Below are 14,812 nucleotides of genomic sequence, written 5' to 3'. Positions count from 1 at the left end.
GATATCTGTTGTGATACAAGATTTACATGTTCAACAGTAAATATGTTCACGATATTTCTGTTTAATTTGTTTGTGTTTGTTATATTTGGATCCCTATATTGCCATTGCTATTATAATTCAGTGGAAAATATGCCTGTTTTATAATCATGTTGGATATACACAGCAACAACACAAACTAATACATAATACATATCTTTCAAAACAAAGCAACTATGTCTTAGATCTACTCCTGGCCAATATTTACTGCCAAACTGGTATTGGTTTTATTTCATGAGCAAATGTTGTTAATGGGCCGGCAAAATTGGCCTTGGTCTTGACCTTTAACCTTTTGACCCCAAAAGTCAATGAAGTCAGCTGCTGATCAAGGACAACCTACCACTTAAAAATCAAGGTCCAACAACCACGATCTTCTCAACACTTCTTTTTTGTTTACAAAGTGTTTTACAACACTGTTGATCGTGTCCGTGAGCTTTGACCTACTGACCGCAAAAACAATAGGGAACCAACCCACTAGTGTTGGTTTATGTTCCTGTGTTATACTGTTCTCAGGTTGTTGTGCAACAGTGACCTTGATATTTTACTTACCACCCCCAAACCCTCACCCCCAAAAATTTAATGTGCGGATAACACCTGTTTTACTGAAGGACAAAACAGACCTACCGACCAAGTTATCAATATTTGCAAACATATCGGCTCCTTATTTTCGAAAGGCGGCATAACTAGAGAGAGTACAAGGTACATAATACTAATTAATGTTGTTTTATTATAAAGCAAACATGTTCTAACACCTCTATACGTCTCAATGTGCTATAAAGTAAGGTCAAAGAGATTTAATCATTAGCACAATACATTGTATTTTTATTCGAATAAACAATATTGTGGGTTTTAAACTTATTAAATTTTCAACTGTAAAACGATGACAAAGGCTCCAGTATTGCTAATCCATTTATTCACATTTCATACAAGCTTAGCTAAGAACAAATAAGCGTTTGAATACTACTGAGTATCACAATGAACATCCGTCATTAGTTTGGGGAAAATAGAAGGATATAACAAATGAACAAATAAAACAGCTGACACACTACAAGTAGGCTTCTACAAAACGCTTAAATTGCCAAAACATGTCTTATGTCATTTCTCTTCATTCAGATTAAAACACACTCGATGTAGAAACTAGGTAATTACCTACTGCTTGTTATATGATATATACATATATTCATCAAGTTATGGGTATAAAAACAAATGTATGCGATATTCGACATTCGTTTATATGGGATATTATATAGTGGAATATTGTTTGTATTAGTGTAAGATTGTAATATATTTAACCGAGCGTGCACCAAAAGCTGTATTAAGCGAGTTAACGTGAACTACTAACTTTTAGTGTTAGCTAGGTGAAATATATTGCAATATGACACAGATATTTCTTCTTATCATTATATTCCTTGAAGGATATAAAATGACAGTTAATTTGAAGTTTTTCCTTAAGGTGCGCCAAATTGAAACTGAGTCCCATCGCTGTGCGTTCTGACGTTTGATTTGAAAATGAGAGCTGACTCAAATTTTAAAAACAGTGAAAAAATCAAATTGGTAGTTCACTGTTTAAAACTTTGAAATATGATTTTTTATTTCACATATAAATCATCGGTAAACATTAAATGAACTCTAATATTCGACATGAATACTTATGTGAAAAACTACAGAAACAAGCTCATTAGCCAAAAGTTTAAACATAAACCCCATTTAATGGCACAGAGTAAACGCCAAAGACAGAACACAAAAACAAATAAATCACAATAAAGAAACATGGAACAACAGCAACAAACTCCACAAACAGCACAGTGCATATATACCATATAAAAAACTAGGTATGTTAATCAAGGATTGTTAGGTAACGCCTTGGAACGGTCAGTAAAATGTAAATGTACATGAATACATACATGTGAAAAACTACAGAATCAAGCTCAGTAGCCAAAAGTTTTTACATAAACCCTGTTTACTGGCACTGGGTAAACGCCAATGACATAGAACACAAAAACAAAAAATCACAAACAAGAAACATGGAAGAACAGCACAAAACTCCACAAACAGCACAGTGCATATATTATATATAAAAAACACTAAGTATGTTTATCAAGGATTGTTAGGTACCGCCTTGGAACGGTCTGTAAAATGTAAATTTACTGGGGATTTGAACCGGTTTACGTGCACATACCTCACTCTTATAGCAACAATCCTAAATAAAGAAAAAACGTAAAAGATAAATCTTATCAAATTATGCATTAACTTGAGGACACTTAATAATAAAACAAATAATAATAAACTAATAAGTAAACCCCAAGTACTTCAATGATTAGAGATTCCAACTCTATCTGCAGACGGAGGAATACAATTCAGAGCACCTAATGCAAAAACTTTTCAAAGATACGATGCAGTTTGATGGACATCTACAATAAGTTAGTATGAGAGTAATGAAACAGAGGAACTAAAATATTATGTAATAACTATCGTTGTTGTTAACGAAATGAGCTTAGTAGAGATGATGTGTAGATGATGATATGAAACCAAAGATGGCGCAGGAGAGTCTTGAAGCTTATTTCTTGTGAAGCCTTTGGTGTTTAAACCCATTATCAAATATGAAAATGAAAAACATTTATAAAATATTATTACAAAACAAAACAACAGGAACCAATACACAGATATCAAGACCTTATACTAGTATTACTTTTATAAAACCAAAAAATAAGAAACAATGAACAGGTTTCAAGACCATATAATACTATTACAAAACAAAACAATAAGAACCAATACACAGGTTTCAAGACCATATAAAACACTTACATAACAAAACAATAAGAACCAAAACACAGGTTTCAAGACCATATAAAACACTTACATAACAAAACAATAAGAACCAATACACAGGTTTCAAGACCATATAAAACACTTACATAACAAAACAATAAGAACCAAAACACAGGTTTCAAGACCATATAAAACACTTACATAACAAAACAATAAGAACCAATACACAGGTTTCAAGACCATATAAAACACTTACATAACAAAACAATAAGAACCAAAACACAGGTTTCAAGACGATAGAAAACCCTTACAGAACAAAACAATAAGAACCATTACACACGTTTCAAGACCATTGAAAACCCTTACAGAACAAACCAATAAGAACCAATACACACGTTTCAAGACCATAGAATACCATTACAGAACAAACCAATAAGAACCAATACACACGTTTCAAGACCATAGAATACCCTTACAGAACAAAACAAAAAGGACCAATACACAGGTTTCAAGACCATAGAAACCCTTAAAGAAAAAAACTATAAGATCCAATACACACGTTTCAATACCATAGAATACCCTTACAGAACAAAATAATAAGAACCAATACACAGGTTTCAAGACCATAAAATACTATTGTTCAAACTAAACAATAGAAACCAATACAAAGGTCGAAGGTCATATAATACTATAACAAAACAAAACAACAAAACCAATTTACAGGTTGAAGAGCTTGACATTGGAAATTCAAATGGTAAATAACAAGTTATATATGGATTTAATACGCATCATGCATTTTTTTTCAAATGTACAAAGTACGACATGAACAAAATGTTACGTTCTACATTTTTAGAAGATGATTCAGAGCGACCTTGATCGGCTACCTAAGAGACAAACCGTGGTTAGAACCATCTAAATAAAAACTGGTTCAAATTTGTGCCACATTAAGTTATTATTTGTATTATACTGTACAAATTCAGATAAGAGCGATGATTTCTGACCTAAAGGATATGACTACAAAACTGGTAGTCGACCTACAGCTAAAGCAACCTAATGCAATATACCAAACACTAACTAACTGTTATTCAAACTTTGGTTATGTAAGGCGCTTTTAAACCTGTGTTCAAACATAAAGGATTCTCAGATTTTTGCAACGTATATATATATATATAATCCAGAACAATTGAACGTGGCTAATCCTGACCACAGAGAAACAAATTCATTAATTTTGGTAGAAGACCCATATATGATGCTAGCATACATATTAAATATAAAAGTGCTGTTCTATCTGGTATCAGACTGAACTGTTGAGCCGGGAGGTGGTAATCCGGACCACATAGGTATACCTTGAACAAACTAGCTAGCTAGTACAAATGGAAAATAAAATAACATCTGTGCTGATTTCAGACAAATGTTTCTCTATGACAGTAATTATTCCCGGTGCGGGTCCGGTGCTGATCCCAGCTGCCTGAATTTAACAGAATTTGCCTACTTAACCCTAGCTTGTGTTTTATATCAAATACTTAATGTCTAAGAACTGCTCGTTGACTATGATGTACTTTGAACAGGAACCATTCGATCAAACCTGACAGAGGTAAATGCAGGAAAGCTTCAAGCCAAGTGTGCCAGAAATTGGCGACACATTTCAGAAGTGAAGTCATTTAAAGAAATCGTTGATCATTCGCGATGTGCGACGGTCGACGAACGATGAGCAATGGACTTTCACAAACGCCCACCATTAGCACTTAAAGCTTATGTGAGAACACTACACTAAATTTGAATTATGATACACTATCATTACAGCAGTAATCAAGTTGTATTAGATATAATATCAGTATCATTATATTTTATTATAAATAGAACACTTCTTTCCTTTTCTCAGTGGTTCTTTTTCAGAATTTATAATTAAGTGTGCAAAGGCACCTATCAATACGATATCCTCAAGAAAATGGCTATATTTCATAACCAGATGGCCAAAGATTTATAATGACAAACCGTAAATTTCCCTTAATCTATACACCGACGAAAGAAGATCCACGTATATCTTGAAACAAATAAAAATCTACATAAATTGTGCTTCCTGGTTCGGATTTATCAACGTTTTCTTTTAATCAGTAGATGTCTTAAGTCACTTGAAACCGTCAACATCACGGTCTTCCCACGGTTGATCAAATATTGCTGGAAACAAACTGTAACCCAAATCACTTACAGTTAAAACGATTGATAATGCACATATACTCTTAAAGTAGGCAAAGTGGTATAAAACATTTGCGGCATTGTTATCGTGTCGATCAGTTCCAAAATAACGTATTTTATCTCATGATTTTGGCAATTAATAGAACTATAATGTTTTTGTTTTTAATTTACATGGATGTAGATTCTAGAAAAAATCCAGGTTTGTTAAGAAAATGTTAAACTTCGAGATTTTCCTGTAAGCAATTAATATCCTGTAAAAACGCATTTGACTCTCCCCCAAAAGGACATGTTCTTTTTCTCAGTTTGGTCTCTTTCAAGTTGTGCTAACCGTTTTCGCTCCTCTTCAGATATTTGGAAACTTTCTATTTTGCTCTTCAGTTCCGCTGTCTCTTTCTCAAACTTCTCAAAACGTTCCTTTTGTATTTTCTCGAGTTGTTCGTCCTTTTCTTTTTTAAGGTTTTCGAGGGATAGCTTGTTCTCTTCTTTAATTTTTTCAACCATAGACTGCATCTTTCTCTCGCTTTCTTCAGTTTGTTCTTCAAAAAACAAAACAATTATTAATTAGCATCGTTGAAAATGTAACATAATTATACAGTGATTGCTTTTTTGCTTTGGATAACTACATTGGCCCGTATATTTGACCTATTCGACACACGTATGTCCGGACATTTCATTTACTATTCGTGCGTGAACAATTTGTTTTTCAAATAGATGGAAATAACCATGTGAAAGTATTATGCGAATTTGAAGAAATACAAAGGCAAAAACTATTGAATATTGTCAATTTTACAACATTAAATCCTCAGTAGTGAGTAAATAAGCGTTTCTTACTTTTTCTTTCATCTTCTGACAGTTTGTTGTCCATTTGCATGATTTTCATTTCCGTGTCTGTCATTTGCTGATAAAAGCTTGTAAAAGTCATCAGTACCTTTGAAATGAAAAAAAAATCAGTTTCCCTTTCTGTAAAACGTAGTATTGCCTAAAAAGTGTTGGAATACATTTCAAAGTAATTTAACTGTCAATTACCAATACCTGTACCATTTGATATAATAGAATAAAACGAATGTGTCCGATATATTTGTGAATTGCATTCACCTAATGAAAAATGCAGTAAGAGAACATGTACCTCTCCGGTGTTAAACTCCTTTAAGGCTGCCATGTAGTCTTGCTTAATGCGTTCAACATCTGTCTTATAGTTGATATAGCCCCCCGGAACCTCATACTTCTGTGCTTCAAGTTGTTTTTGGAATTGCTTCATGGACTTCAACTCAGTAAGTGTGACTGCGCATTTTTCTTCCACTGATTGTTTATTCTTTGATCTTAGCTTGATGAAAACTAAGTCCATTTTTTCCTAGAGGAAATACAACAATAGACGAACGAATCAAATACAAATGTCTTAGATCCTATAAAAAATATTTTGAATGTCTTGTGCTAAGGTATTCAAATGGTGTGTATTCCTTACTCGTTTTATTATCAATCGATTCACATTTTAAATTGTATAGTTTAAATATGTAGAAACAATGACAATATTGCACTCGCTGATGTATAAAATATGCCTTGCAAATACGGAAATATGTATTTTGGGTAGACGCGATATTTAAATCAACGATAGGATTATACTATACTTTATGATGAACTGGGGTGGAAGATAGGTATTTAAATCGTCATTTTAAAGTCAAATACTTTCTTTCCATTTTCTCAGTGGTTCTTTTTCAAAATTTATAATTAAGTATGCATAGGCACTTATCAATGCGATGTCCTCGAGTGTGTATTATGTAACGTTATATTTAGTATTTTGCTGACACTCTTGTCAATTTTCCACCAAAATGCGTTTTTAAGGTCAAAACATTGGTAATTGACTGGACGCAAAACTTGTTCCAGGTTCGTACATGTTATTTTAAAGAAAGGTACATATTTTATCGAGAAAATGCATAATTAATGTAACAGACTGCACAAATTACTATGTGCACCTCTCGTTCTGCATGCGGACACTCACCACGTCGCTATAAAAGCTAGCTCTATAGCGAGACAGTAAAAGTGCCACTATATACATATCGAATACCCGATAACACAATCCCCCTCCATTTTGAAATTCGTCGTCGAATTTCGGAAACAAAGGTCAATTCGCAATGACCTAGTAGTTATTGTGCAACTCGGGTCCCTTGTTGGGCGCCAAATGTTACATATTGCACAAATCGCTATGTGCACCTGTCGGGGTTTGAACCCACGACCTCTCGCTCTGCATGCGGACACTCTATAGCGACACAGTATACGTGCCGCTTTATACATATCGAATAACCGGTTACATTAAAATCATGATACGGAACGTACATAGAGAAACATAGTTGAACAATACGAACCGCGGCTATTGGCATTTAAACTATTCCGTACAGTCCTTTATATTTCTAAAAATAAAGTGAAATAATACTTAGATGTAAGCGTACACGTATATCCATGTTATTCTAGTTTATTTTATGTATATGGACGACTAACATTGAATTGCAAACCAGATAACTTCCGTGCATTCTGTCTTACCTTGAAAGCATATCCAGAGAGTTAAAATAAATGGAATCAAAATGACCTTTTTGAAAACATGGCCTTGGTTGAATTGGATAATTGTTAATAAATACGATAAATTCACGTTCAACTTACAGTAGCTTTGAGTTACAGTAAAATAACATAATATTAAATCCAGGTTCGGGGTTAGAGAAAAACAATTTTCCATATTTACATGTACTATCGAAAATTAAATGCGTAATCGCACACATCCAGATCAAGTATTTAAACATAATGAACAAGACCTCTTGAATTAAATATCAATGAAAGCCATAATGTATTGCGAGTTATAGATTTGGCCGAATAATTGTAATTAAATTATTTGCATTTTAATTTTTTAATTCCCATTGCAAACATAAGAGCCAACGGTTACAAACCTTTGCGATTTCCTCCGTTCCATTATTCTCATCATGAACAGCGTTGTTGCGTAAATATTCCAGTGATTTGAGTTGTGCCTCCAGCAAACGTTTTTCAAATTCTTCTTGAGGTTCTGGCATTGGAATGGACTCCATCAGTTTGTTAAACTTTTCCAATGCCTGTCTACTTACTTTTTCATTTTCCTTCTTTGCAACCATTCGAAATGTGTCGTCAACATCAGGAACTCCTCCATTTCTTATCGTCTCAATGTACTTTCGGGTCAGATCGGCAAACACTACAATAAGTGTCAATTTATAGAAACAATCATTGATAAATAATACGAAATATATGTTAGGGAACAGAGTATTTTTGTACATGTATGCGGGCAGAAGGAAAAATCCGACCCGAGGTCACGTGCGGAAGCCGGAAACGAGGCTTTCCGAGTTACCAGCCACGAAGCGTGACCGAGGGTCGGATTGTATCATACGCCCTGTATACATGTGATCTATACTTTTTCTTGCATACCGAAAATTAAATTTAACTGCAATGTTGACGGTGAAAGTAATTTTCAGATATTCCACAAAAAGTTGTTTATTGACGCCAACGTTATGACGCTCAGTTATTTGAAGTGAACGTCAAATAGTTCCTGATTGACGTCGCTGTTTTGCCGTTTTCATTTAAATTTGTATTGATATTTTGTTGATGTACATTGTTCTAGCTTTGCCTTTTTAAATCGTTTTATTTTTAATTAAGTATCATTTGCCATGAAACTATTATTCGGAAATGGCTCGTACATACACGTGAGTCGTCTTGCCCGGGATGGACTAGACAGAAAATTCTAGGCCCGGTAAAAACTCGGAAACGCATGTTATGCAATTATACAGTTTCAGAAGTTCTTGTACGAAAAAGGTTTAGGTGATGAATTTAATTAGCATACTAGACCCATTGACTGGTTTGCCTATTCCAAGCTTTTTATGGTCTTCGTTGTACACATATGAAACAAATTCAACAGTCCTTTGTTGAAACGGCTTCGAAAGTTTGTCAAATGTAAGTTTTTCAAGTTTTTCAACGACTTCCGAGTCTCCAGGAGCAGGAAGTGTACAGCATTTTCTTTGAGGAAAATATGTCCGAATTGCTTCTCGGGGTTTGTTAAATGAATCGCCTTTCGTAGGATTGCTCTTTAAACAATCTTCAAGATATTCATCTTGGGTGAGTTTTTTGCCTTGTTTCTCGAGTCTTAAAGCAAAATCTCTCAATACCAGTACAAATGTTGGAAGAAAAAGCTTCATTTCGATATCGTCAACATGTTTTCTGCCTCCAATTTGAATGTTGTTCGCTATTTCGGAAACAAATCTATTAGTGTTCAGGAAAATATAAAAATAAAACCACGTTTAATGAAAACCCGTTGACAAACATATTTCAACACAATAACAAATATGCTAAGAGTAACGATGTTCAAGTACACGTAACTAACAAAGGACATTTCAATATCATGCAAGTTCTCGATTAGATTGTTAAGACTGTCAAAGGACACACCTTGAGGGTTACATTTCAAACAAACATAGCTTAACTGATACGTTTTTTGGCAATATTTCTGATATCAATTTGTAAGGATACGTCAGCTTATTGACAGCGTCCTGATCAAATGCCCCTTTCATGTTGTACACCAAGGTACTGGACAGGAGCGCTGCCAGGGTAAAGATTCTGTTGTCATGTTTGGGATCACCCTAGTAAATGAAAATATTATTATTTAATATATGTCAGAAATGTGTGAGAAATTTTTAACATTACTAAACGCAAAATTTAAGGCTAAAAATAGTAGATAACTGACCTTATCTACATCTCCAAGTCCCTCTGTATCGAGTAGAATAAGGACAGTTTGCTTTTTCTCCGGATGCATTTTGCACCATACCCAAATTCCCTTCGTTTTTGATTCAATTGTATCTCCCAGTTCAAAACCTGTTGAAAGGTGAATGTGAATAAGTTCCATTAGTGTGTGTGCTCATATTTCTACACTGATATACAATGGAATCAATGCATTTATCATGGTGAATATGATCGTCTTGCATTTGTTGATGTAATTGCATTTGCCTCAATGACCTGATACAGTATTCCTTATTTCCTCCGTTAAATCAATAAACTAGCAGAATAAACTAACTTTGCCGGACAAAACATACTGATTCTGTTAAAGCTTTAAAACTAACAACTATTAATAAACATTTATTCTGAAAATTGGTACGTGTTTAGTTTCTTTGTTCCGTCTGCATAGATTGCCATACCGGAATGAGCTTTAGCCAGTCGATTCATCAAGTACGATTTCCCGGTCCTGTACAACCCTGCAACGGCCACCACGCAGCACGGAAGATCGATCTTTTCCAACTGTTCCAAAGTTTGCTCTTCTATTTTGAGAATGTTTTCACCCTCAGTGCTTATTAAACACATCGGCTTTTTAAAAACTTCAAGATCGTGCGGCAACCAATCTCTACAAACCCCAAAATCACAATTAAAACATTATTGAAAATCACTTAAATATGGTCTGTAAGCATTTCTCTGTACAATGTTATGTTTTATACGGCACCTTACGCAGGGTCGAAAAATGTTAAGTTATCGTACCCTGTAATTTCCTTTGAATTATAAAAGTATATAAAGCATTAGAAAAATCGTTATATGGGGTTTTTACAGTGATGCATTTACAAATGAACAGTCCAAATCACACTGACTCTGTTTTCAAATTGTTTTATTTTTCTCGAGAACAAATTTAAATATTCTTCATGCTAAACATTGGATAAACCTTATTAAGGACTGATCGCATTGTTTGTGTGTTCAGTTTGTATGAACGCAGGATGGGCGTTCATACAGCATGGCCATCGACGAAAATCGATTAATCCTTATAATTATATTTGATTATCGATCATGATTTCGCACTTAGATTGAAAGGGATAATGTTTTATAAACTCGGAAAAGTAAAAGAAAATTTACTCGAACAGTTGCTTTATAAATGTATGCATGCTCTTAATCTAATTTTGTATAAAATGTATTAGTTAATATGTTACCGCACACGCACTTATTATTTGTATTTGTCACCATTGTGCACTTTATGCCTCATGGGTCTTTGACCTTCTGTTTTTTTTTAAAAATAAAACTTGAAACATGATTAAAAATAGTTAAATGTTCTGCAACTTACTGTAGTAGAAGTTATTGTTAAAGTATTAAAGCTATTGTTATCAATAATATCAAAAAATATTCAATATAAGTGTAACGTCGTGAACAGCTGCTGCGGTTGATACAATATGAACATCAAACTTTCAATATTTAGTATACTATAAGAATGTAACTATTTGAATTTCAAAACATATGCTGAGTAGTTTCATTTAAATTCGCCTTGTTCTCGGTTCTCCTTAGCAACAACTGTTGGACTGCAAAACGCCAATTTAACCTTCTTTATTTCAGTAAAATAACCTTAAACAGGTCTTATAATGCATATACCAATGGTACAGCATGTGCTTTTGGTATGTTTAAACTGGAGAATCGACCACTTTCTTCTTTTCTTAGGGGTACTGATAGCATCGTGCTATACAAAAAGTCAAATTACATTGTTAACGCTCCGAAGGAGATTGTAAAATATGGACAATAAGGGATCCCCAGCCCATATCAATAAGGTAGTAGTTGCGTTTCGGAATTAAAAAATGAAAACTTGCTTGTATTCTCCAATTTTAGGTCTTTGATACGTTTTCCCGTTTCATAATAACCAAACATTCGGGGCGGAAACTTGAACCTAGAAATATTCTTAAAGCAATATGACTCAGTGCCTTGGACATGCACCAAGAGCAGACCAGTCTGACGCTTGCCTACAGGATTACAAAAATGCTTTTGTATACAGGTACATGTATTATGAGGCTACAACAGAGCAATGTCGTGTACATTGCGCCGTTAATGTTGTATTGACATTATAGCTGAGCCTTTTGAAGAAATCACGTATTGACTTTAAATGCAACAAAAAAAGTGCAACCGTTATTGCCTGGCAATCACAAGATGAAGCGTAAGGCACTCTCGTAGATATATACAACTATGGCGTAAATAACATGAGCAAAATGTTTACCTTTGATTTCCGGCAAGATGACTCTGGCCTGTTTCTGAAACAGAAACCTGCTTTACAAAACAAATGTCTTTTTTTTAACAAAATGGATCTACAGAGAAATAAGGTAAGGACAGGTGTAAAAGTCTTTGACTGTCGTTGGCCCCAAGTAAGTAAGAATACAAACACTGAAACAAACATTTATCCTCTACATATTTGTAATATCGTTATCTTTGAAATATTAAAATATTTCTTACATGTTGTAAACAGGTATTCAGGTCAATGGTTATAAGAAATGGAAGACCCTAGGAGTTGTATGATTCGAAGCAACATAAATAACAGCTTGCTTATCCACTAAAGTAAATACGGTAATAACAAAACATTCGTTTGACAAAAGACTCAGAAATCGTCGTGATATTCCATTAGTGGATACATGAACGGAGACACTAAATACATAGTATGTCGTTCTATCATGGTTTTGTTTCATGGTTCAGAACAAAATCTGATTTCTTCAAAAAATGTTCATATCAGGTTTCTAAAATGATCTTATTCAACACGTTTTTCCTTCTTTTCGATTAAGAAAATAAGTGTTTTCAATGGCCGCTCGTGTAAGAGCGTTTCATCCAAACCCGAGGTTGTGGAAATAATATTTTAACGAGGCTTACCGAGGATGTTACGAGCGGACATGGTAGATTATTTTTCACTCATCTCAGTTAAACTAACCATAGTTAAAATGTAGTTCATGTTTTTGTCATACTCGTAATTGTTTATGTTTGCCCGTGTGTTTTAAATAGGATTTCCAGCATCGTGTTATATTTGGATATACTTAACCGGGGTTGGATTATTAAATCTCACCTGTTTTTGGTGATGCTTTGGTCTTTTTCTGCGAACTCCGTGTTGGCAGTTTGTTTGACTGTTAAAAGATTAACAAAAATTATAATATATATTATACAATTATAATATAAACAGTATTGGCAGCAGAAAATAAATCGTTTGAGATGGAACTAATGTTAAGCATTTAAATATAGTAGGTACGTAGTCTACTCTAATAATATAATAAAAACTACATGGACCAGACACGCAACCATTTAACGTTGGCAATGTATAAAGGAAAATTAGACGCTCAAACGAAAGTCAAACAGCATTACAAAACAACAAACACAGAATACCTTGCCGGAGGACATACTTTCAAAAAAGTGTTTTTTTGATTTCACATCCCCGTGCGCTGCAGAATCAGTTTGATCTTCGTTTTCAGCCATTTTCCTGAAAATAAAAATACAACAAAAATACAGATTATTTGATAGATAGACACCCTTGCCTTGGATTCCCGATACAATTATCTTTGAACTTTAAAACTTCATAGTCATTGTAGAACATGATGAATTGAATTGTAAATTGTCAATGCCTCCAGCCAATAAAGACTGCCTGGCCCACGAAGGTCCAACAGGCGCAATATATTAAAAACAAAAACAAAAACGTTTTCCTCCCGCACAAAAACATTCACACGTAATCAGGTAAATCTGGCACGTAGTCAATCATACTGCGTCATATAACATGAAACATCAGGACGTGACAAACAGACGAACTCGGCTAAATCATTGGCTTAATTCCTTCCAAACCATAGTCTTGACTTTTATATCGCAATTGTAATTGTTTTTCGTAATATTTATTTGTAACCGGATTGAAACTTCATTATTTTCATGCATTTTAACTTTTGGTAGTTGTAAACTTATGGTTTGGCAAGAATTATCAATTGTCTCCCTTTGACCATTAGCTTTATGATATGTGTTTATATTAAGTCAGGCGTGAAATCATTTCCCGCATTTTCGTGGTTTTAATCCTATAATTGGTCATGTGACATTCTGCACTTTTACATAAGTTTTGGAAGAAGAGGACACCATGAAACCAAAGTATTATTTTAAATTTGTCAGGTACTTGTGGATTTTGAGGTTAGTTTTGTACCTATTCATATTTGCATTTGTGATATGTTGCAAATGGGCAATGCCTTGTTTGTTAACGTCTTTTTGAATTATATTTCATGTACATGGCTGTACCTGTATATTTCATTATGGCGGGATATTTCTGCGGCAATAGCATGTTTTTATAGAGTCACGAGCCCTGTCTATTTCACCATTATAAACTTTGCAGTACAGTAACAGTAGCAGCACAGAGACGAGTGATAGCGGTGTGAGCCTTTTGCACGAGTTCGATCCACACTCGGTAGGTTCTGTTGTGAACTTGTACCTGTGAATGGTATGTACTTTGTATGTGTTTTATATGTGTATTGTTTCTAATGTGATTGTATTGTTATTCGTTATCAATGTTTCATTTATTCCAGTATCGGCCACTCGATATCTTGTATTATTTTATATAGACTAAATGATTGTATGATGTATTTCAGGGCTTAGATGTTATAGAGGCCGGAAATAAACGTATAGATAAACCCTAAGAGAGTTCCCTCTTTCATTGTAACGACCCCTTGTTACATATTATTTGCAATTATTCCCGTTCTGGTAATTGACAGTTAAATTACTGTGTTTTGTATGCCAATACTTTTTGGGAAATGTTTTACTCATAGAGTAATTCAATATCTTTAAGTAACTGTTGACTTTCACTAGCTTTAATCAGCAAATGACGGACATGGAAATGAAAATTATCCAAATGGACAATACACTCTCAAATAATGAAAGACAAAGAAAAAGGCTTATTAAAACATTCTTTAGAATTTATTGTTGTAAAAAAGAGAAAATGCTTTGGTTACTTTTCAAATTTATGTAACAGCCTTTTACATGAATAATTCTATTAATTACATCCATTTGAAAA

General features: G+C 34.0%; 1 protein-coding gene across 2 annotated transcripts in view; it reads right to left on the bottom strand.

Moving 5' to 3' along the window:
- Positions 1 to 962: 962 nt before the first annotated feature.
- LOC128211110 (guanylate-binding protein 3-like) overlaps positions 963 to 14,812 on the bottom strand; it is a 35,970-nt gene continuing 22,120 nt past the window's right edge. The window contains exons 2-12 of one of the 2 annotated variants that reach the window (XM_052915529.1): positions 13,159 to 13,252; positions 12,845 to 12,902; positions 12,014 to 12,047; positions 10,194 to 10,396; positions 9,746 to 9,873; positions 9,532 to 9,641; positions 8,852 to 9,267; positions 7,935 to 8,209; positions 6,128 to 6,352; positions 5,833 to 5,929; positions 963 to 5,537 (exon numbers count right to left, since the gene is read on the bottom strand). In XM_052915529.1, the coding sequence (XP_052771489.1) occupies positions 5,245 to 5,537; positions 5,833 to 5,929; positions 6,128 to 6,352; positions 7,935 to 8,209; positions 8,852 to 9,267; positions 9,532 to 9,641; positions 9,746 to 9,873; positions 10,194 to 10,396; positions 12,014 to 12,047; positions 12,845 to 12,902; positions 13,159 to 13,248 (1,929 nt within the window). In that variant the 5' untranslated portion in view covers positions 13,249 to 13,252 and the 3' untranslated portion in view covers positions 963 to 5,244. Of the gene's footprint in view, positions 5,538 to 5,832; positions 5,930 to 6,127; positions 6,353 to 7,934; positions 8,210 to 8,851; positions 9,268 to 9,531; positions 9,642 to 9,745; positions 9,874 to 10,193; positions 10,397 to 12,013; positions 12,048 to 12,844; positions 12,903 to 13,158; positions 13,253 to 14,812 lie in introns of those variants that run through there. The other variant, XM_052915530.1, reaches the window with a different exon arrangement.

The sequence above is a fragment of the Mya arenaria genome, chromosome 12 (assembly GCF_026914265.1).
Source record: "Mya arenaria isolate MELC-2E11 chromosome 12, ASM2691426v1".
Classification (NCBI taxonomy): Eukaryota; Metazoa; Mollusca; class Bivalvia; order Myida; family Myidae; genus Mya; species Mya arenaria.
This window is presented reverse-complemented; position numbering and strand designations above follow the sequence as displayed.